This window comes from Macrotis lagotis, chromosome 3 (assembly GCF_037893015.1).
Source record: "Macrotis lagotis isolate mMagLag1 chromosome 3, bilby.v1.9.chrom.fasta, whole genome shotgun sequence".
Classification (NCBI taxonomy): Eukaryota; Metazoa; Chordata; class Mammalia; order Peramelemorphia; family Peramelidae; genus Macrotis; species Macrotis lagotis.
The window spans coordinates 192715539-192740897 of NC_133660.1; the positions used below are offsets into that span (position 1 = coordinate 192715539).

A 25359-nucleotide genomic window follows, 5' to 3' on the forward strand; every position below is an offset into this window, starting at 1 on the left:
GCTATTTTTTTTTCACAAAATGGAGAACGAAAGACTTATTTAAGCACTGCACTCATAACAAAAAAAAAACAATTAACTAATCTTAGTTGACAGGCAAAATACAAAAGAGAAATTTTTCTTTTGATTAAAATGCTAGAAAATGGAGGGATTTTTTTAAATATTACATTAATGACTTTCTATGGGGGAGGGACCATGCTAGGCACTACAGAATTTTTCTTTCATCAGTACAGTGAGCTTCCTCAGGAAAATACAGGCTTTCAGAAGAATGCATATTAAAGAATTTCTTAATAAAATATTATTTCCTTTTTCTTTCATTCTAGAATTTTAACTTGGCAGTCAAAGTTAACAATGAGCCAACTGGGACAAGACAATCTTAGTTTTCTTTTAACAATTTAAGAAAGCTACAAGATAAGAAGATAGGGGCAGCTAGGTGTCACAGTAGATAAAGCATGGGCCCTGAAGTCAGGAGTACCTGGGTTCAAATCTGGTCTCAGACACTTAATAATTACCTAGCTGTGTGGCCTTGGGCAAGCCACTTAACCCTATTTGCCTTGCAAAAAAAAAAAAAGAATAAGAAGATAAATACCTTTCCTTGTTATCAAGGTACATACCTTAACACCTTATTTATCTGAAGGTCACTTATCTGGAATCTCACCTATCTGATAAGCTTAGAATAAAGCAGAAAAGGTCTATGAGCAGCCAAAACAAATATCATACAATCCATGCACTAAAGTTCATATTCTTTAAAAGAAGGAGAACCCCCCCCCCCCTTGGAAATCTCTCTCACTCTTTTTATTTCCTTTTAAATTTCAGTATTTCATCACATTAGTGAGCTCTAGGTAATGAAACTTTCTCAACCACTACAGAACTGTATGAGCCTTAAGGCCTGTAGCATCAAGAGATTAAATAGTGTGTGAGACAGAGTGTGTGTTTGTGTGTGTGTGTGTGTGTGTGTGTGTGTGTGTGTGTGTCTGAAGTAGAAAATCAGATAACCAAATCTATTAAAACTATGTGTAGGGGCAGGTAGGTGGAGCAGTAAACAGAGCACAGGTCCTAGAGTCAGGAGTACCTGAGTTCAAATGGGCCTCAGACACTTAATAATTACCTAGCTATATGACCTTCAACCTCATTTGCTTTGCAAAAAACAAAAAACAAAAACAAAAAACTGTGTAAAAAAGACTGAGAGAAATGGCATGGCACAGTGGATAGAGAGTTGGTCTTGGAGTCAAGATAACCTGGGTTGATGGTCCCCCTCATTTATACATACATACATAAACATGAGAGAGAGAGAGAGAGAGAGAGAGAGAGAGAGAACACAGGCACACACACACATATATGATTCCATACATTTGTTATATAGGTCCTATGTGGGGACCGAAAAAAATAAAATTCAAGTCCTAACCTGATATATAACAGTCTATAATGAAAAATAAGACAAGTATATAAATCACTAAATTATAAGTTAAAATTCTATTTTACAAGTACACAAGATATCACAGGTAAAAAAGTCATGGGGGATATATAAAGTATGATTAAAAAAAGGCACATTACTCAAGAGTTCTTGAATATAAAAGTTGTATTAGTGGCAAAGTACAATTGATGCTCTTAATAACAATCCCCAAGTTATCATTATATTCAATGTATTCCCTTTAGGGGGTCAAGAAAATCTGCACTACATTTTAGAAATAAATATATTTTATTTTTTTCTATTTTTCTTTTCAGGGCGATAACCCTTAATTTTGTGGAAAATTCATTTCTATGGAAGTCAATCAACTCCTGATAACAAACATTACTATATTAATAGCTTTTGATGTTTGCAAACAATCACCACAAATATTTCAAAAAGTCCACAATTTTTTCCACAATATTAAGTATCATTTACTAACATATATATATATATATATATATATATATATATATATATATATATATATACATATATACATAGAAAACAGGTAAGAACAATGGAAAGAGCACCCAATGCTTTCGAGTCAGAGAGTATCAGTGAAAATTCTGGCTCTCCTAGTTACTTCCTACCAATATGACCTTGGTTGGACAAGTCATTTAATCTCTCTAAACTGGGTGCCCCAATCTATTAAATGAGTGACTTGGATCAGATGATTTCAAGAATATTGTCTCTAGATATAGACTAATGTATTCAAATCCAATTTCTTACTGTTACTACCAGTGTGATTTAAGAAAGTTAGAATCCCCTTGAACCTCAATTTTCTTACCTATAAAATATAGAAGATCTAAAGCAAGATTCCTTAACCTTTTGCATCATGAAACTCTGGCTGCATAGTATAGCAGATGTATCTTTTCTCAGAATGTTTTTAAAAGCACAAAATAAAATATGAAGGATTACAAATGTAACAATTAGATTATTAAAATAATTAATAAAATTTTTTTTTAAAAGTTCAAGGACTCCACATTAAGAATCCCTGGTATATAAACTATCTGGCCCCTGACATCTATTCAAAGTCAAAATCTAGGATACAAGGATCCCATAACTCACTTAAGCATTCTGTCAGTATCTGTTTCTTCATCTGTGAAGTGAAGGTCTTTGATAAGATTAAAATAACCTCTTAAAAAGAAAATAGAATCCATTATTCCTCATAGGAAGCTATAAAATAAAGAAAAGCAATTTATTGCAGATATGGCAGCATTTAAAATAGATATTTTTTAAAGAGATAAGTAAGGAAACTGCATTATGCTTAGGAGAATCATAGATATTTAAATATTATCAATATTAAATGTACCCACCCCAAATAGGATCTAAGTAAAGGAAAAGCTAATTGAACTACAGAAGAAACAGACAGCAAAACAATAGTCATTGACAACCTTAACCTTTTAAAGTGAGACACACACACACACACACACAAAACCAATGAATGAAAGAATAGAAATTTATTTATTTATTAATTTTTTAGTGAGTGATAAGGACAAGAAATAACCGGAAAGATCACTATTCATGGTTGGGCAATGTCAACATAGAAAACTGATAATACTACCTGAAATATCACACCAAATTTAATAAACTATAAAAATGATGATAATAAAAATGATAATAAAACTTCAGAGCTAACAAGAAAAGAACTGTGAAGAATGACACTGCCTCACAAGGATGGCAGTCATAGAAGGACAGATGTCACTGGGCATTAGCATGGGCTGGCAGTCTCCCAGTGTCCCCAGTTCCACTGGTAGGTTAATGAAAATAAAAACTATAGGACACAACAATTTATTAGATATGTAAGTTGAAGAAGAATGAGTTGAGGATGACACCAAAGCTGTGAACCTGGGTGACTGAAATGATATCGGTACTTTCTAATAAAACAGGCAATTGTGGAAGAGAGAAGAGTTTGAAAGAAAAAGAGTAGTTCTGTTTTGGACAGGTAAAATTTGAGGTGCCTGTGGGATATTAATTTCAAAATGTTCTTTGTGAGGCTGTGTCTGTAAATGAAACTCAGGAGAAAAATAATCATATGAAAGACAGACTGATGTGGTTATATAGCTATGGAGTCATTGTTATGAAGATAATTCAACTCATAAGAACTGATGTTATGACCAAATAATAAAATAAAGAGAGAAAATAATAAAGTTTTACTGTCCACCTAGAGTGTGAAACATGAAAAGGATGATGATCCAACAAAGAAGCCTAAGGAGAACCAATGGATAACCAAGAAAGTAAGTCACAAAAAAAAAAAACCCAACGTATCCTGAAGGAGAAGGTGATCAATATTGCCAAAGATTTACAAAGAAATCAAAATAAGAGTGAGAAAAGGTTATTAGATTTTGAAAGAGATCACTAGTAAGTGGTGGCTAGGTGGTGCAGTGGATAAAGCACGGGCCCTGGAGTCAGGAGTACCTGAGTTCAAATCCAGTCTCAGACACTTAATAATTACCTAGCTGTGTGGCCTTGGGCAAGCCACTTAACCACCTTTGCCTTGCAAAAAAAAAAAGAGAGATCACTAGTAACTTTGTAGTTTCAGTTAAATAATGTAGTCAGAAAAGTTTAGAAGAGAATTAGGTGAAAAAAAAGTAATTGAGAATTAAAAATTTGGTAAAAGAGGATCTAATTAGAATTTTTTTAAGGATGAATATGACTTTGGGCATATTTATAGGACACAGGTTAAGGAACCAATAAACAGAAAAAGGTCGACAGGATCATGGTAAGGATTACAAAGAGAAAAGTAACCTCTTCAAATAATTTGGGGGGGAGGAGGACAGATGATATTAATGCTTGTGAATGGCTTCTTCCAGGTTCATTCAATCAAGCATAAATAGGAAAAGAGAAGCCAGAAGGGGGGAATGATCAAGGATTGGAAATTGGGAAAGGGTTTTAATACTTGAACTGTTAACTAAAGAGAGTATTATAGACTTAGGAGGAATAAAATACAGAGACAGAAAAAAAAAAGATAACTATGATCACATAAAGGAAATATCTGATCTTGGAAAAACAGATGCCTGGGTCTTTAACTATTTACTTGCATATATATGTATATATCCAGGATCAGTGTAATCAGTGTAGAATTCTTCTTAAAGTAGATGCTTATTAACTTTTTGTTGAATTGAATTGTTAAAAAATTGTCCAAAAAAACAGAAAGTCAACTTCCTGAATTACAAAAACAAATTTAAAAGCATTTTTATACTTTTAGAATCCCTCTTCTGTCTTTCTGCCACTTAAGAAATTATTTACTGCGGGGCAGCTAGGTGGCATAGTGGATAAAGCACCCGCCTTGGAGTCAGGAGTACCTGGGTTCAAATCCTGTCTCAGACACTTAATAATTGCCTAGCTGTGTGGCCTTGGGCAAGCCACTTAACTCCATTTGCCTTGCAAAAACATAAGAAAAAAAAAGAAAGAAATTATTTACTGGGGGGAAGCTAAGTGGCGCAGTGGATGGAGCACCAGCCCTGGAGTCAGGAGGACCTGAGTTCAAATCCAGCCTCAGATACTTAATAATTACCTAGCTATGTGACCTTGAGCAAGTCACTTAACCCCACTGCCTTAGCCCCCCCCCAAAAAAATTATTTACTGAATTGGGTCATTTTGGCTCATAATTTCTATTTTAGGTTTGTGAAATTATTTTGTAATATAAACTTAAAAATGCAAGTAATATATTACCCATGACATGAACCAATCTGCTTTAATACTTTCAAAACACAAAAGATGCTGAATGTTAATATTAGGAAACAAAACATGCTTTAAATAGGCACTTGGTAGTAGTTGCTGTTCAAAGTGGTTTAGTTGGAGAAAAGATGTTAGTACAGTGAAAATAAGTGAGATCTCCTCTTCGATCTTTATATGTTATTACCAGTTTTAAAAGAAATGAAATAAGCAAAACCTAACCATTCAAGTATTCTTAAAATTCTTAAATTAGATAAAATAATTTCATGCCAACTTCAAAGAAGCAAAACTCACAAATAAGATCTTTTATTTTTCTGCTACAATTCAGTACTTTCTCTGAACATTCTACTAAATATAGCTATGTTTTTATATCAGATTCACTAGTAAAATTTAAGTAGATTTCAAAATAATTACTCAAATCTTAAATGTCTTATGTATTCCCTGATTTCAATCTAATTTTTTTCAAAAACTATGCCATTATTACTATTCCTACACAGGTCCTTTTTCAAAAGTACTAACAACCTACTACAAGTAAATTTGATAATTTTGTTTCTATCATCTTATCTCTCTATGCATGCTAATTACAAAGAAAATTAAATTATTATCATTATTATTGTTGTTAAGACATTTAACTGCTCTAAAACCTGAAGATCATCCTAACTTAACAGGCTATCCAAGGTAAACTGTATTCTCCAACCCAAGATATCTTTAGAAAGAGATCAAATTCCAACATTTCTGCTAAGAAGTATAGATAAATTCATTAAATCCTTATGGTTTTATGGTCCTATCAAAATAAACTTGCCAGGTTTCATTTTTCTACTAGGTCTAACCAAAGAGAAAAATGAAATTACATCACAAACTAATGAAATGAAATATAGTGAGATAATGGGAAGCAAAGAGAGACTCACACAGAAAAAAATAAAATAAATAATAACATATATTATTAAAATATGTTGAGTTCTATCATTCAAGTGACAGTAATATACACTCATTAGATTAATTGCATTTTACTCCTATTTCTTAGAAAAGCTAAACATCAGAAACAAGCCTATGTGTGCATACACACACATATACTTTAATTTCTAGGAAGAATATCAGTACTTGAAACTCATACTCAACACATCTAAGGGTAAGACTTCAAACTAAATTAAAAATACCAAGTTTTCTAATTGGAAGCAGATCTCTTAGCTGTATTACAGTAACAAATATAATGACTAATGATTTATCTGAAATCATCAGTTAAGTATTATAAAATATTTTAGATAACTGTTATTCAAAAAGACAATCTTTCATTTTATGAAAATCTTTCTGCAGGATATTTCAGAGTGAACAATAAGAAAAAGTATTTATTAAAAGAATGGCAACCTATCAACAACATGAAAGATCATTCAAATCACTAATGAAAAGAGAAATGCAAATGAAAACAACTCATACCCAGCAAATTGGCAAAGGCAAAAGATGGAAATAGTCAATGTTGGAGAGGTTGCAGGAAGACAGGCACACAAGAACACTTGGTGAAGTTGTGAATTGGTCCAAACATTCTGGAAAACAATTTGGAATCATGTGAGCAAACTCACTACAACATTCATTTCTTCTGAACCTGAGATTCCACTACTGAGCTCATGCCGCAAACTGATCACAAACAAAAAAAGTTCCAAATTTAACAAAATATTTCTAACTGTACTTTTCAAGGCAGGAAAAAAAATGTAAACTCCTACTGCCTCCTATTGAACAAACTTCAATAAATGAATAAAATGTAACATTACTATGCCATAATAATGACTATCAAGTACTCAGAAAGATCTGTATAAACTAACAATAGAATGAAGTAACAGAGCCAAAAATATATAGAAAATTATTACAAAAAGTAACTGAAAGAAACACTAACAAAATTAAATGCTAAATGATTATAATGACTGGAGAACAGGTGAAGAATCTCCCTTCTTTAGAGAGAGGTTTGAATACTATAGTTGCATAATATTCAATATATTGTCAGATATGATCATTGCATTATTTAATCTTGTTAAACTAGTTTTTTTTTCTGACACACTGGAAATATATAGTAAATTAGACATAGCTGCTATATTAATTGGCTTTATTAAATGTTAGAGTATGTTCTAAGGAAAGGAATATAACAAGGAGAACTCAAACTGTTTGACGGAACTACCATTATCATTGCTCTCAGAGATCAAAGAGAAACAATGTGTACAAAAGTGGCAGCAAAGGATTAGAAACAAAAAATAGGCACTCATCTTGAAGAATGGCTAAACAAAATAGGGTACAATAAATCCAGCAAAATAAAATGTTGTTGTATAAGGGAATACATTTAGAAAAACCTGAAAGGCCACATAGCTCAAGGGGAAAAAAGACTAATTAAAATTAAAGACTCTGGTTTCAAGTATCCTCTCTGACATTGGCTATATATCATTGGACACATCCCAAAACCTCCCCGAGGCTCAAGTTTCCTTTTTTGTCAAATAAAATGGTCAGATTAAGGTCCCTTCTAGATTTGAATCCACAATCATGTGACTTGTATGTCCTAGAGGAGAGTGAAAAGCACATAATCAAGAAAACTTATATTAGACTAAATTCTAAACCCAAACACCTATGAAAAATGGTCCATGATCTGTTATGTGAAAACAGCGATTTGTGCAGAAATCTATGACTTTTTCAAAAAACTGAAGATCATTCTTGCTTTCTCTCTAACTCATGAGAGAGAATTAGGTGAAGAATTCAGCTTGTGTTTACCAACAAAAGCAAAGTATGCATTTGTTCTTCCTGATTAAACTAAGTATGGGGGAGGGGGAAAAGGAAGGGAGGATAATAACTATATAGTTAAAAAGAAAAAAGGCAAAGAACAACAATAAAACATTTTTAAAACAAGGGGGCGGCTAGGTGGCACAGTGAATAGAGCACCCGCCCTGGAGTCAAAAGTACCTGAGTCCAAATCCAGCCTCAGACACTTAATAATTACCTAGCTGTGTGGCCTTGGGCAAGCCTCTTAACCCCATTTCCTTGCAAAAACTAAAATAAATAAATGAATGAATGAATGAATAAACAAACAAATAAATAAATAAAACATTTTTAAAACACACAAGACAATAAAAAGGAAATTCAGACAAGGATCCAGATAAGCAAAACTATGTTGAAAATATGATTATATTTAACAGGTAATAATGTATATGTGAACCTGCCAATGACAAAAATCATTTCTTTCTGTTCTTTATATATGGAATTGCTCATTAAATCCTAATAAAAATACTTAAGAAAATATTTTTTAATTTAATAACCTTGAAATTTTGTTTTCTATTACAAAAATAATCAATAAACTTTAAAAATGAAATGTAACACATTAACAATCACAATGATTTTATTAGGCCATTTTACTTAAAGATTTTCAGAGAATATACTTTGTCCAGGGGAGAATGGGTGGCATATTTGCATCTGCTGAAATATCTGTTTTAAAAACAACATGCATCATCAAAAAAAATGTAATCCTTTTAAAAAGGCCTTTAAAATTAAAGTGACATTAGATTTTACAAAACAGACACCAAGATCAGAAAGACTGAATGACTTTCCCAAAGTTGGACATGTAGTAAATATCTAACAGAATTCAAACAGAATTCTATGATCCCCATCCAATGTTCTATCATTACATTGTCTCTAAGTTCCAGATTTGATTATTTTTGTCATTTGCCACTTTCTCATAAAAAATGAAGTTAAGCAAGTAGAGAAACAAGAAGCCCAAGGCTGTGTTACAAACTAAAAGCTGAGTCTTAACCCAAAATGGTTTTCTGTATATCTAAAATCTCTTATTGTTCCTCACTGTTATCAATGCCACTCTGACTTCTTACTCTCATTTAAAATACTGTCTATAATGTCTATATTGCTAAAATAATGATGAACAAGACTTTATTGTTTATAGAGTAATAGAAAAAGGAACGACAACTCACCATGTCAAGAATTTCAGTTTGGTGATGATGATGATGATGATGACAGCAGTTAGCATTTGTACTGTGCCTACTCTGCAGCAGGCACTGTGCTAAAGTGCTTTAAAAATATCACATTTCTTCCTCACAACAATCCTAGAAGGTAGTTGCTATTTTATTAACCACATTTCACATTTTTAGCTAAGGAAACTGAGGGAAATGGAGGTTACGTGACTGACTGCCCATAGTCTCTCTGAGGCTAGCTTTGAAATCCAGTCTTCCTGACTCCATATGTAACACTGTATCCAATATGACACCTAGCTACCCTAGGTTTGTAATCTCATTCTAAAGTTGATAAATTCATTAAAGTCCACATAAAATTAAAAGTAAAATATATACCTTTAACATTAAGTTTTCTTCAAACTCTTTCTGATAGGTGAAGTTCTTTTTTAACTTCAAACAGAAAAAAACATTAAAAATTACATAACTTTCAATGGCAAATTCTCTAGAGGTAAGAAGTGTAGTTGTAGTTCATCAGACCTTAAAGAATGCCTTAAAAAGCTGCCTCTGTCTAAATGGTTGTCTGCAGGCCACACTTTAACTGATTGAAACACTGTTCTGTGATCACTCCTAATCATGAAAATCAAAGTGAGTGGGTACAAATAATGGAGTCATAAGCCTTTGTTATAATTCTAGATTGCTCAAGCATGTAGTAGTAGCAGGATAAATATAGTAAATTGTTATAAAAACTTTCTTTTGTATCTTAGTTCATGTATCAATAACCCTGACATAATAAAATATGTATTACTTTCCTCAAAAAGCATCTTGTCAACCAAAAAAACCACCAGAGCATTAAACAGAATATAAGCTATCACTTGTATATTGTTCTACAGTTTCTATTTGACCTTCACAATACACAGAATGGTCTAGTTCTTCCTTGGCATTTATTAAAATTTAGTCTTTCCTCTAAACTATACACTGTATTGTCCTCCAATCTTCTCTTTGTTGGGGTTTTTTAGCTGACTCAGTTTACAACTTCCAGAGAACTCATCACTTTCATTTTTTCTTACACAGATGTTTTCTCCCTAAATCTTCCTTTTCTCTTTTTTTCTGCTTTTTTTTTAATTCTCCTGCAATTATATGCTTTTGTATATAAATGTTGCTGATATATCAGTCTGATCATGCTGGCTATTTAGAAAAAGTAAGTAAAGTTACAAATCATTTAGGTTTTGGTAGTTCCAATCTAGGCTTCCTTGTAGCTTATTGCTCAGGAATTTTTTCTTTACCACCAGACAGGACTGTTTTTTCCCTTTCTTCTAATTTGCCCAAATAATTTGAGTTCTATGGTCATTTTAGAAGCCTAAGGATCCAAGAGAGCCCAAGACTGATTGTATATAAGACTTCATGCATGCAAGGCAAGAAAATTAAAAAAAAGCAGGAATCACAATGAGATTATTTTTACAACAAACTTTTATCAATTACAGATAAAAATTTTTTTTTACAATTTGTTTGTCCCCCTAGGCATCTGGGATTCAAAGAGACAAGTGTCTGAAGTCAAATTTGAACTCAGTTCCCTCCTGACTCCAGAGCTGGTAGTCCTCTATCCACTGGACTACAAAGCTTCCCCTTGAAATTTGTTGTATTTTTTTTAATTTTAAGTTTCAAATTCTCTCTCTCCTTCCCCTCCTTCATTCTTGAGAATTAATTTGATATAGGTTATATACACTTGTATTCGTGCAAAACATGTCTCCTTGTCATGCTGGGGAAAATAGAAAATGTAGACAAAAAATAACAGAAAAGGTTTTAGAAGTATGCTTCAATCAGCATTCAAATTCCATCAGCTCATTCTTTGAAAGTAGATAGCATTTTTTCATCTTCACCCTCAGAAGTCTTGAATCACTGTATTTCTGAGTAGCTAAATCATTCACAGTTGATCACGCAATATTAATATCACTATGTACAATGTACTCCTGCTTCTGCCCATTTCACTTTGCAGCATATAGTCTTCCCAGGTCTTTCTGAAAGCATCCTGCTCATCATTTCTTACAGCACAATAAGTTTCCATTATAACCACATACCACAACTTGCTTAGCCATTTCCCAATTAAGGTTCATCTCCTTAATTACCAAACCCTTGCTACCACAAAAAGAACAGCTCTATTTTTGTATAGATAGGTCCTTTTCCTTTTTTCTCTGATCTCTTTAGGACACAGTCCTAAGGGTGGTACTGTTGGATCAAAGAGTATGTTAAGTCTAATAGCCCTTTGGGCATACTTCCAAATTGTTCTCCAGAATGGTTAGATAAATTCATAATTCCGCCAACAGTGCATTAATATCCCTATATCTCCACTTAATTTTATCATTTTCTTTTTCTGTCATCCTAGTCAATCTGATAGGTTTGAGTACCTCAGAGCTCTTTTAATTTGAAAAATGTCAGCATAATTGACCATATCAAGAACAAAACTAATAAAAACCATGATTATCTCATATACGTACAAAAAGCTTTTGACAAAATACAACACTCATTCCATTCTCATTTACAATTCCTAACTATGTATTTCTTTCCATCCTGTTTTTATCGTGTATTTATCCTGCTCCTCTCTCTCTTTTTACCCTATCCCTCCTCAAAAGTCTGCTTTGCTTCTAACAACTACCTCCTTTAAGTCAGCTTCCATTCTATCAGCTCCCTTTTACTTCTCTTATCATTAATATTTTCATTCTCTTACCAGTCTCTTATCCACTTCCCCTCTTTACATCCCAGTAAGGGATGTAAGTAAGAGAGATTTCTATATTCAACTGAGTTTGTTTGTTATTCCCTATCTGAACCAATTCCAATGAGAGTTAAGTTTCAAGCACTGCCTGCCACCACTCCCCCATCACCCACCATTTTAAAAGCTCTTCTTTTTGTGCCTCTTTTATGAGATCATTTTCTCCCTTCTTTCTCCTCCTTCCCTCTTCTCTCACTGCAACCCTCAATTTCAGACCTGCATTTTATTTTTTTTAACTCATCCCATCACAATCAATTCATTCCCTTGCTCAGATTTTCCCAAATGACCTAATAATGGTAGTTTTCCAAGAGTTAACCATGTATAATTCTCCCATACAGGAATGCAAACATTTTAACCTTACTGATGTTCTTATGATTTCTCTTTCAGGTTTAGTTTTTATTATGCTTTTCATGAGACTTGTATTTGAAAATCAATTTTTTTTTAATCAAGAATGCTTAAAAATCCTCCATTTCATGAAATGTCCATTTTTCACTCTTGGAAGGATTATACTCAATTTTGCTGAGTACATACCCTCCAGAATATCATAGCCAAAGTCCTCTGCTTCAATAATATGCAAATTGTTAAATTTTATGTGATCCTGACTGTGGCTCGATGATATTTCAATTGCTTCTTTTTTGGATGCTTGCAATATTTTCTCTTTGATCTGGGAGCTCTGGAATCTGGTTATAACATTCCTGAAAGTTTTCATTTTAGGAAGTGATTGGTGGAGTTTTTCAAGTTCTATTCTATGGTACCATCTGGAATTAAGATACTATAATATAATGTCTAGGCTTTTTTTTAAAATCATTAACTTTTAGGTAGTCCAATAATTCTTAAATTAACTCTCTTCAATCTATTTTCCATGTCTTTTGAAAATGAGATGATTCATTGCTTTTCTAATTTTTTTTCCATTTTGTTTTATTATTTCTTGGTGTCTCATGGAGTCATAAGCTTCCAATTGCCCAATTCTATTTTTAGGGAATTATTTCCTTCAGTGAGTTTTTATACTTCTTTTTCTACTTGGATAATTCTACTTCTTATGGATTTTTTTCTTCAGTGGATTTTTGCTTTTCAAAACATTTTACTCTTCTGTAGATTTTTATGCTTCTTTTACACCATTTGGTCAAATCAGGGTTTTGTTTTGTTTTTTTAGGTTTGTTTGTGGTTTTTTTTTTCAAGGCAAAGGGGGTTAAGTGGTTTGCCCAGGGCCACACAGCTAGTAATTATTAAGGCGTCTGAGGCCACATTTGAACTCAGGTACACCTGACTCCCGGGACGTTGCTCTATCTACTGTGCCACCTAGCCGCCCCTCAAGTCTGTTTTTTTAAATTGTTTTCTTCAGTAATTTTTCTCTCTTTTTATCATTTTCTTGTATCACTCTCATTTTTATCTAATTTTTTCCTCTACTTCTATTATTTGATTTTTTAAAATCTTTTTGAGCTCTTCCAGTAATTCTTGCTGAGAATGATTTAATTAATATTTTTCTTTGAGGCTTTGCTTGATAGCTGCTTTGACATTTTCTTATGGGTTTGTCTTGATATTCCAAATTTTTTTATTTTTTGTTGTTTGCTCATTTTTCCAGGCTATCTCTTGACTTTGAACTTTGTGTTAAAGCTAGGATCTGCTCATGAGGTGGAAAGGGCACTAGCAAGTTTTGGGTCTTTGATACTGTTGTTCTCAAAGCTAGTTTTGGAGGATTTTAAGTTTTCAGTGTTTCCAAGGCGATATTATCTAAGAAGAGATAAGTCAGTTGTTCTCTTGGTCTGTACAAGGGACCTTACTCTCCTGTAACCACCAGTGTGAGCACTCCTCTTGGTCTTAGAATTGAGACCAGGTCCCAAACTATTCCTGAAGCCACAACTGCTTCAATCATTTTGGCCCTGAGAATGATCCCCAGAACTGGACCATGCAACAGAGTCCTAAACCCAGCCCTAGCAAAGGGTTCCCTGTAATCTCCTTCTAACCAACTGACCAGTACCACCACCACTTCACTCCACCCCACCCAGTTTGTTGGCTGAGAGCTCCAAAAGATGCTAACAATATAGCTGCCTCCTTGGCCCCAGGGCTGATACCACAGCGGGTACTACATGGCTTGCACTGATTTCCATGCCTGACTACCAGCTCAGTGAAATAGACCTTTCTTACTGACCTTCAAAATTGTTTTGGGGGGCAGCTAGGTGGCACAGTGGATAAAGCACCGGCCTTGGAGTCAGTAGTACCTGGGTTCAAATCCGGTCTCAGACACTTAATAATTACCTAGCTGTGTGGCCTTGGGCAAGCCACTTGACCCCGTTTGCCTTACAAAAAAAAAATTGTTTTGGGTTAGAAAATTGTTTTACCTGATCTTTTTGCTGATTCTGTCCCTCCAGAATTTTATTTGAAGCATTATTATAGAATTGTTTGGTGGGGAATTTGAGAGAACTATTCAGAATGCTTCTCGACTATCCCAACGATCTAGTGACATAATATAAAAGTAACCTGAATATAATTAGTGAGCATTCATTATACTTACTGCTCTAAAAGACATGAAATACAAGCTCAATGATAGAACTCTGTTATTTAATGTGAGTTTTCTTTCCATGTGCTATATACTTGGACTTGAATACTAAAAAAAAAATTGTTGTTCTATATGGAACTTTCAAAAAATTCCTTCTTTGCTATCTCAATGTGAGAGATAGACAATCTACAGTTCTCAAAGGCAAAGTCATTAAGAAGGTCTAGTATGTCCTAACACAATTACTTCCATATTTCAGTCTCCAAGATCATCTCATAAAAACAAATCTATGATGATTTATACTGGTAATGGGAGTATTCACACCAATAAATCCACAGATTTTTGAGTTAACATTCAATCAAAGCTGAATAATCACTTGTTAAGGATGTCTGTGGAAGAAACTGCTAGTCAGGAATGGGCTAGAGTGTAAAGTCCCTGAGATACCCTCTAAATGAACTGTTTATTGCTCTGAAATAAGATTTGCCATGTAAAAGGATTTATTCATCACTGGTGTATTTAAACTAAAGTTAATGCCATGCTTCCTATGCAAATCTTAAAATACCAAAAAAATCCACAAAAATGAGATTTCAATTTTCTTTTTAATGGCATCAACACTCCAACCACTACTTGTTCCTTCAAATGAAGGCTATGGGACCCCTCAACCAAAAAAGTATGCATAATTATCTTGGTATATAACCCTAAACTACAGTAAAGGATGCTGTTTTTTACCATTTAGTCAGATACTGTCTGTCATAAAGCTATTGAATTTGTCATGTTAAAATATTTATCCCCGTGTTTACTATGGGGGTCAATGTCAGGAGACAGAAGAAATGGTATTATTATTACTTTTTTAGGTTTTTGCAAGGCAAACGGGGTCAAGTGGCTTGCCCAAGGCCACACAGCTAGGTAATTATTAAGTGTCTGAGACCGGATTTGAACCCAGGTACTCCTGACTCCAGGGCCGGTGCTTTATCCACTGTGCCACCTGGCTGCCCCTTGGTGTTATCATTTTTATAAATATTTTTCCATATAACTGAAAGACCTTTGTATAGTAAATTACCTTTTCCAAGAAATAGTAGTATGTGTATACAAATGTTGACAAAGGGTTTCATAGGTAGAATCTTTGCATAGAAGTTTAAAACTACAGTTTTTCATGACAATTTGCTTTACTGCTAGCTATACAATATCAGATCAACTGTCATAAGTTTAAAGTCACTTTTAGAAATTTTAGAGTATTAAAAGAGAATTACAAAAAGTAATCAAAGAAGAAAAATGAGAAATAAAAATAATGGGGGGAGGAAAGGGAAAAAAGTGAAAGTCGTAGCAAATCAACATTTTATCACCACTAATTATTAGAATATGCATTAACAATATACACTTCCATCAATTTGGTTTGTATTCTAGGAAGAGTACAGCTAGGGGATACAGTAGATAAAGGGCCAGGAGTAAGACCAGAATTCAAATCTGACCTCTGGCATGTAATCCTGGGCAAGTCACTTCACCCTATGTGCCTCAGTTTCCTCATATCTAAAATGAGTTGGAGAAGGAAATAGCAAACTACTTCAGTATCTCTGCCAAGAAAATCTCAAATGAAAGACAATCAAAAAAATCACATAATTGAAAAAGACTAAATAATAATAAAACTACAAAGAGAGGCCCACAGAGTAGATACCAGGATATATTAAGCATCTGTAATACATCAAGCACTGTACAAAACACTGGGGACTGAGCTAACACAGCAGGATAGTCACTTCTCAAACCAACTCATAAAGTGAGAATTAAAGAATTAACTACAGGAGTCAAATCATCTAAAAAAAATTGATATTATATGCATCTAGACACACACACACACACACACACACACACATCATCATCATCATCATCATCATCATAGTTATCATAAGGTCAGAGTGTAGAGACATTGAATTAAGCCAAAATACACTGCCCTAGCTTTCTTCCTTTGTCTAATTTCTAAAAGAGCAAGTTCTTAAAAATCTCTTAATTCCAAAAATTATAAAAGACTTGCCCCTCATTTTGTAGAAGACAATTCAGCAATAGTAATTGAAATTGTTTTTCACATTGTTTTTCACACATACAGAAAATAAAATGCAGGAAGAATATACAATTTCAATTTTACATTTTAAGGGCTATAAGGATTGCTTCATTCTTTATACTTGTATCATATCATACAGTGACAGGTATGTTATAGACATTTAAAAAATATTTATCTTTTACTGACTGATTTAAACAAAGCTGCAACCTATGTTAGATTCTGAGTTTTCAAGAAACTAAGATTTCCATACCTACCTTAAAGTGACAACAGGATTTACTAAATGACAATGCAACGGACTAATATATATTTGGGGCAGTTACATGATACAATAAATTGGGTACTGTGTCTGGAATCAGGAAGATTCATCTTCCAGAGTTCAAAACTGACCTCAGATACCTACTATGTGACCTGGACAAGTCACTTAACCATGTTTTTCTCAGTTTCCTCATCTGTAAAACGAATTAGAGAAGGAAATGGCAAACCTCTCTAGTATCACTGCCAAGAAAATCCCAAATGCAGTCACAAAATGTTGGACAGCACAAAAAAATTAACTGAATAGCAACAATATGTATTCCTTCAAAAGCTGAAATCATCCCAAATACCCATTTAGATCTAATTGAGGAAAGTCAAGCCATACACACACACACCACACACACACACACACACACACACACACACATATTAATCTGAACACTAAAAAATCCAGTGATTGTGGAGGGGCGCGCGCGTGTGTGTGTGTGTATGTGTGCTTTTGTTTTTAAGCTAAAGAAAATGAAAATAAATGTTTTTTTCCTACTCTAAAGTGCAGAAACTCTATCCATCTTGGAACCATCAATAGTATAAGGGTTTTTAAAATTGCTTTGGAGGAAAGAACTATTACAAATGAATATTCAATCATTCTAGTAATCTCAGTTTTCATAGCTTCACCTCCCTCCTATCCCAGGAGCGAAGGAGTCTGAAGGAATGAGACCAATCAAAATTAATACCATTATAAGAAGTTTAATTTTAGTCAAAAGTGCTGTTAATGCTGTGACTAATATCATCATTTATTTAGCACTATAAGGTTTAAAAAATACTTTACACTTTTCTTCTAAGTTAACTGTCAATATTCCCTCAATTTTTTCAGCATATGCAGAAATCTTTAATTTCTCTGAGAAGAAAATTTAAGTTTAGAGTTTTTAAAATAATATACATTATATAAATACTTTCAATGAAAACTGGAAGTCTGTATATTTTTGTCTATTAATTGAACGATACAATAAAATTTCTTATTGTTTTATTGGAATGTTCACTTCAATAGTTACTATTTAAACAGTTGTCTTTGCTTTTCTTTTCCACTGGTGACCTCACTTTCATACCAGACTTTGAGTCTATCTTACATAACTTTAGGTTTCTACTGCTAGATGACTTTAGTAAAGCAAGAGCTCCAACCAATCATCACTTTCCTATCCATTTGAAAATATTAATTCCTAATGAGGTCAGGCAAAATCACATGACCTCATTGGACAAATCCAACAGTAGTTGATAAACCAATTATAACATAGAACAAGTCTGTCCAAAATTGGCCCATATTTCGATTTTATGAAGCTCCCTTTGAATTTACTAATGCTTTAGTAAATGACACTAAGCTACCACAGAGTTCTCACTAAAATGGCAAATCAGAATAAACTGTCTATTGTTTCAATAAAAACTTTAAGAAGTAAGGTTGAACAGCCTGTTATAGAACATCAAGAAAATAAAATAATAAAAAAAATAAAATTATCTGACTTAAAATCAGTAGTGTTTTTAAAAGTAAATTTCAGTTACATGGAAATACTGAAATGTTAGATGACTTGTCCAGGGTCACACAGTTACAAAGTGTCTTGAGGTAGGAACTGAATTCACTTCATGCAGACTCCAAGTCCAGCACTCTTATGCATTATGCCACCTCAATATGGTCTTCTTATGCAAATTAATTTTTTTAAGCAGGCATAGTATGAACCCACAGAACATATCTATCTTTTTTCTGGTTGTCAAGAGATAAAAATATAAAAATCAACTTTGAGACTAGCTAGACACAACCCAGTCTTCAAAGGAGATTGGTTGTTGTCCTTCATTCTCAAGGAGGATCACCATATTAGTCACATTACAGTATGTCCAACTGTGGCCGATCAGACCATTAAGAGTACAAAATTCTCTCTCAAGGTCAGGCACAAATAGGTCATATGAACACCTGAGGTGGATTCTCTAAATTTACGCAACTCACATTTCTTTTAAGCTATTTCAATTCTGCCTTGTTCATAAAACACAATGGTACCTCCTCCCATGTTGCACAATCAATTCCAACTTTCTTAAGAAAGATTTTGAGAGTATCATGGTATTACTTTTTCTGACCCATTCATGAGCATTTATTCTGTGTAAATTGTCCATAAAATAGTCTCTTTGGTAAGCACACATTTAGCATTCAAACAACATGGCCTGTCCTTAAAGAGTTGCACTCTCTGAGATTGGTGGCAAAATGCTCTATCTTTCAACTTTAAGTGAGACAGAGATGCACAAAGTTGTCAGTCTCACTTTCTATTCCAGTCACCAGGGTCCAGTGGCAAGACAGAGTCAAGACAACGGGTGATGGCCTGGGAAAACCTAGATATCTTTACTGTTGAATCAAATTCCATGAGATTAAGCACTCTACAGTAACTGTGGAGTGTCTTCATAGCCATTGGAACAAACTGTTCTCACCTGCCTATTCCATCAGAACAAGTCTTCACAAACTTGGAGTGGACCCCCAAGTTTACCAATGGGTTTTAGATGCCTCAGTTATCCTCAAACTATTTTAGCAAATTTGTCAAAATGGTTTAATTGGTATGATCACAGGACACGATTGCTGAAGCTCTAGGTGAGATTTGGGTGGATGAATGGGATACTAAAAGTGGACAGCAGCACTGAACAGGACTCAGCAGCCCTCACACTAGAGGAAGACACACAGTCTTCCATGAACATACCCTATCCTGAACACACACATTCCAAAGGAGATACTCATAAGGGAAATCTACCACAAGTGTTGGGTAATATTATCAACAACATCCTTCACTTGCCATGAATTTCATGATGTTTAAATAAGATAACTAATGAAGGAATAAGCCTTAAATATCACAGAAGCATTTCTTAATAACAAAAGCAAAATTCTCCAAGATAAAGTATTTTCTTTTCAATGATGACTAATCAAATCTGTTTTGGACAATAAAGCAACCTGTTTTAACTATTTTGATGGTTAGTGCCTAATTTTGTTGTTCAGACATATACAACTCTGTGACCACAATTTGAGGTTTTCTTGGCATAGATATTAGATTGATCTATCCTTTCCTTCACCAGCTTATTTTACAGGTGAGGAACTGAGGCAACAAGGTTAAATGACTTGTCCAGGATTACATAACTAGTAAGTATCTAGGTCAGATTTAAACTCATGAAGATGAGTCATCCTGATTCCTAGCCCAGTTCTAATCACTACACCAACTAGCTGTCCCAATGTCTAATTAATCCCCCCCCAAAATAGATTATTTTGATTACACAAAATTGGAAAACTTTCACCAGTAAAATCATTGTATGTAAGATAAGATGGAAAGCAGTCAAGTGGGGGGGGGGGACTGCTTCAAATTTCTCAAAGAGTATCTCCAAGATTTAGAGGCAACTAAAAAAAAGTACTTTAAGACCAAAAGCAATGTTTTTGAAGTGCAAGCAGTCAAAGGATATGAACAAACAATTATCATCAGAAGAATTTCAAACTATTAATAACCATATGAAAGAATGTTCCAAATCACTGATAAGAGAAATGCAAATCCAAATAATCTTGATGTATCACCTCCTATCCAGCAAACAGGCAAAGATGAAAAAAAGATGGAAATAGTCAATGTTAGAGGAAATGTAAAAAAGATACAATCACTGACAGTGTTGGTGGGACAATAAATTAGTATGAGCAGTCTACAAATCAATATATGCAAATATAGTCACAAAATTTCTTTGAAGAGAGGCTCAAGGGCTAATATTTAAAGCTTCACACAACTAGCTAGCAAAAAAAAAAAGGTAAAAGGCTTTTTTTCTTTCAGAATAGAGAACCACAAATATTTGAAAAGGTAAAGCAAAAATTCTGCATAATAGAAAAGAATGAAGCAGAATGAGAAACTAAAGACAGCAAAGAGAGATAAAAGAATAAGTATGGGATTACAGTCCCTGGAGAAGTGGGAGTAGTTAGTTAACATTTAAGAGTTAAATATCAGAATACTGAAGGAATAATCACAATATAAAAGTGTTATAAAGCTATCATTCTTTAAATCTCAAGAGAACATGAAAGAAAACACTTCTTCCACCTACTTCATCGCTTTCCTCTACTTCAATGCCACCATCTTTATCATCGTCCATCTGTTTATGTATTGTTCGAAGAGCTTCTAGACTAAATCTGTCTTCTTCAGTAAAACATGGTGGACTCAATGAAATGCAAGGATCTGAAAAGAAATAAAACAGGACAATTACTGAACAGCTATAAAAGATTGAATTACTTTTTAGTTTGAAAGGAAAACTGTTTCAGTTTAGATTAACCTTAAACCATCATTTATCATTGCTAACAAAAAAAACTACCCATAGCAGTACATGCTTCTAAAAACAACAGAATGTCATCCAATCCAATTTAAATGGATGCTAAATTAATATTCATAATAAATTCCAGTTCTAAATTCTATTCAATATTAATTCAATTCCAATATTCCAGTATTAAATTCAAGTTTCTCTTTCCATTATGTACATTATTTCACCATAAACTACTTTCAGATATACTATCTTTCTTTCTCCTCTTCATCCACATTTAATATTCATCCAAAATAATATTTAATAATCTCTTTAAACTGGTCATTAATGGAGCAATAAATGATAGAAAGTAGATTGAATAATTTTTCTGCAATCCAGCTAAATGTAACTTTCAGAAACACTATTCTCTGAAAAACAAGATATCACAAATAAAGAAAAAGATTTCATTAAAAAAGTGTTTATTAAATATCTATTATGCAACAGTAACTGTGCAATGGGGTTATTAATATTAGGAATTAATAGTTAGTCCCAAGACTAATAATCTAATAGAGGAGAAAAAAGAAAAAACTAGATTTAATAGAAACTATGCAATTAGAAGGCTGATCTTTTTTCTTAAAACCAAAGGAACAAATACCTTCTGCCAAAAGAACAATCATAGCAAGTTCAAAGAATCATTCAACAGTAGTAGATAAAGGGAAAGGATTTAAAGAATCACAATTTTTACTCAATTTCTTAAAGTTTCCTTAGTTAAACACTCTCCAAGAAGTTAAAAAAAAAACCCTAATATTTATGAAAGGATGTAGGTAACCATAAATTGGGAAATAGAGAACATGGGAAAAATACAAACAACTACAATAGTATACATCACAAGAACGTTTTTTTAAAGCAGGAAATCAAATTTTGACTTAGGCATAGAGATGAAAATATAATATTTATAACATAAATAAAATAGTATATGAATTATAATATATATATAAAATATAATATTTCTTTATGTTTAAAAGTTGGGATCTCTGGTGTTGGAATTTATTTCAGTGAGTCCTAAAAGATAGTAATATTTTTTTTTTCATTACAGTCATCAATAAAGCTTCACAAGGAAGGGGAAAGAGAAATTTAAGTTTTTCATGGCCAGTAACCACAACCTTGAAAACCCATCAAGAGGTTACCCTTTAAACCAATGTACTAAAACAGTAATGGAATACCTGACTTAACAAGCAGACCAACACCTCAAAAAGGTTCTCCTGCCAACCACTTTTAGTTGACTTGTTAACTAATTCAAATGTTTCTAGGACTTCCTTAAATTTACACCTGACCATTTATTTAAAAATCTTAGAAGTAACCAATCCCTTCAAATGTCCCTGATGAATTCATTTTACCATTCAACACAATTACTCTTCTAAAACTTTTCGTTCTCAAACCTTTCAAAGCTTCCCTTTCTCACATTGAGGTCATTCACAGAGAGTTCTCCTACTCTTGTCTGTTCCTCTTCTCAAATCACTCAGTTGCTTCTGTCACCATCTCCTCCACCTTTTTCTCAAAGGGGTAGAAACCTTTCTCCTTGCAAAAATAAATCTCTCTATAAGCACAAGTGATTACAATCTATTCCACTTCTCCAGCAGTTGCCCCTACATCATTCCGCTTCTCTCACTCATCTTTCATCTTTCCCTACCTACTGACTGCTTCCCTATTCCCTACAAAAATGCCCATTATAAAAAAAAAATCGTCACTTGATCTGTCCATCCCTGCAAGCTAAAATCTTTTATCTCCTCACATTTTTGTAGTTAAACTTAAAAAGATCATCTACAACAGGAGCCCACACTTCCTTTTCTCTCTGCAGTTTGGATTCAAATATTATTCAACTCTCCAAAACTGGTCTCTCTAAAATAACTAATAATCTCTTACCTGTCAAACCCAATGGCCTTTTTTTCAATCTTCATCCTTTTGACCTTCACCTTGTGAACTGCCCATCACCTCTTCTCCTTCATAGTTTCTTCTTTATGTTTGCCTAATATTGCTCTTCCCCGTTTCTGTCTATCTGCTGCTTCTCAGTCTTCTTCAGTGTATCTTCACTACCGACTACACTGTGGATATATCTCTGAAGGCTCAGTCCCAGGCTTCTTATCTTCTCCTTCTATACTATTTCACTTGATGATCCCCTAAATTCTTTGTTTCAATTTTCACCTTCATGCAGATAACTCTTCAGAACTACCTATACTGTGCTAACCTTTTTCCTGATCTCTAGTCTCCTAACTCCAAATGCCTTCTAGCTATCTTAAACTACATGTTCCAGCTAGATGTAAAATTCATTATGTCTAAAACTGAATTCATTATCTTTCCCTTAAAACTCAACCCTCTTTCTAATTTCTCTATTATATCACCATCCTCCCAGTCATCGAGGCTTAAACGGTAATTGTCATCCTTAGCTCCTTACTTTCTTATTCCCATATATCCAAAAGTAAAAGAAGTTGGCTTTACTTTCATAATATTTCTCAATTACACCTCTCTTCTCCCTTCTGCCACTAACTCTACCTAAAGCAGTTCCTTCATGACTTAAAACCTGAACTACTGCTCATTGGTCATTCAAGCTTGAGTCTCTCCTCACTCCTATCCAGTGTCTATTCTGCCAACTGTCAAATTGAACTTCCTAAAACTCAGGAGTGACTGACTATATTACCTCTCCATTCAGTAAACTTTGATGGCACCTTTTTACCTTTAAGATCAAATACTCCAGTGCACCCAGGTGTCGCAGTAGATAAGAGCGCTGGCACTGGAGTCAGGCACTGGAGTCAGGAGGACCTGAATTCAAATCTAGCCTCAAACACTTATTAATTTCTTAGTTATATGACCTTGGGCAAGTCACTTAACCCCACGGCCTTGCAAAAATCATTTTTAAAAAGATCAAATACTCCTCTGGCTTTCAAAGTTATTCATAAATTGTCCCTCCCAATTTTTCCAGTCTCCTTACATCTGATTCTCTTTTTGCAATTCAATAACATTGATCTCCTGGATCTTTTTGCGTAGAACATTCTATCTCCCAACTCAGAGTATTTTCACTAACTGTTGCCATCTCTGGTCCCTGACTTTCTTGACTTCCTTCAAACCTCAAGCTGATGTCCCACCTTCTGCAAAGTCTTTCCCAGTTCTCTTTAAACTTGGTGCCTTCTCACTGAGAATACCTCCAATTTCTCCTATATATCTTGGTTGTACAGATTTGCTTACATCTTTCTCTCTCCATTAGATGGTAACCACCTTGAGGACAGGGACTTTTTCTGCCTGTTTCCTCAGCACTTTGTATCATACATGACAAGACATGCACAACTCAGAGCAGGGACTTAATAAATGTTAGTTGATTTGAAATAACCCCTTCCATCTCATCAACTCTTCCTTTAGCTATTGAGGTCTGTGATAATTCCAATTGTATGAACAGAACAAATCACAAACCTTTGGGCCTCAGCTATCTTGTCAAGAGAACTAAAATAAATTTTCCCTAAGGTAATATTCCAGACAAAAATTCTATGGTTAAGGGATTGTCTCTAGAATTAAAAATTAACAATCTTGGCAAGAAATAAGCTAAAAATGATTTGAAGTCCATTAATTCAAATATTAAAGTTTAAGCTATGACAAAACTATTTTGTGTGCAAAAAATTTCAAATGTACATCACATAGACATTAAAAGAGAGAAACATTGTGAGTGGAAACAGGCTAAAACATAACAAGCAAGAGACCAGATTAAAAAAAAAAAACAGAGAATATCATCAGAGAAATGTGATATTTAAAAAAAAAAAGATGGATTGGTCTCAAGGCTGAGGAAAAGAGTAACAGTGATAGTCTGAGGGCTCTACTGGAATCCTCAAAAAATGTAAGGAGAAATCAAGGAAAGCTTCCAGAGCACTAGGTGGACCCCACTCTAGCAAAATTACAGGAAGACATGGACAAGTGTCCGATTGTATGGGCAAACATAAATATTTTGAAATCTGTTATCACTGAAGGAATATTCAAATCAATGAGCTCACAATTCTTTTTTGAATTTCTGAGTTTCTTAAAACAAAAACATTTTAAAATAAGCTTTTAATATTTTTTTTCATTTTTATTTCATTCAACTTGCCACACTGATGTACTGGTTGGGATTAAAATTGACAGCAAAAGAGAAAGGAAATTAATATCACTATAAATAACCAATTACTAATTCACAACACAGATGAAAGCTGGATAGAATGAGTAAGAGTACACATTTATATAGCTCTTTAAAGGTGATAAAGAATCTAAGCACACAATGTACTTACAGTAAATAAAATGAACCTGAAGATGCCTAAGTATCAGTATGAACAAGAACGTAATTCTACTTGCAAATATTTTTTTAAGTGACAAATAAAAACAGGTACTTAAGTACTTAAAATAAGCACCATAAAACTTTATTCGTGTGTGTGTGTGTGT

The 25359-nt window shown here is 33.7% G+C and overlaps 1 protein-coding gene across 2 annotated transcripts in view; it reads right to left on the reverse strand.

Annotated features, from left to right (window-relative positions):
* The window catches only part of STIM2 (stromal interaction molecule 2), a 173529-nt gene that overhangs the window by 98262 nt on the left and 49908 nt on the right, over positions 1 to 25359 (reverse strand). Inside the window, exon 2 of one of the 2 annotated variants that reach the window (XM_074229654.1) lies at positions 20716 to 20846. In XM_074229654.1, coding sequence (XP_074085755.1) covers positions 20716 to 20846 — 131 coding nt within the window. Of the gene's footprint in view, positions 1 to 20715; positions 20847 to 25359 lie in introns of those variants that run through there. The other variant, XM_074229655.1, reaches the window with a different exon arrangement.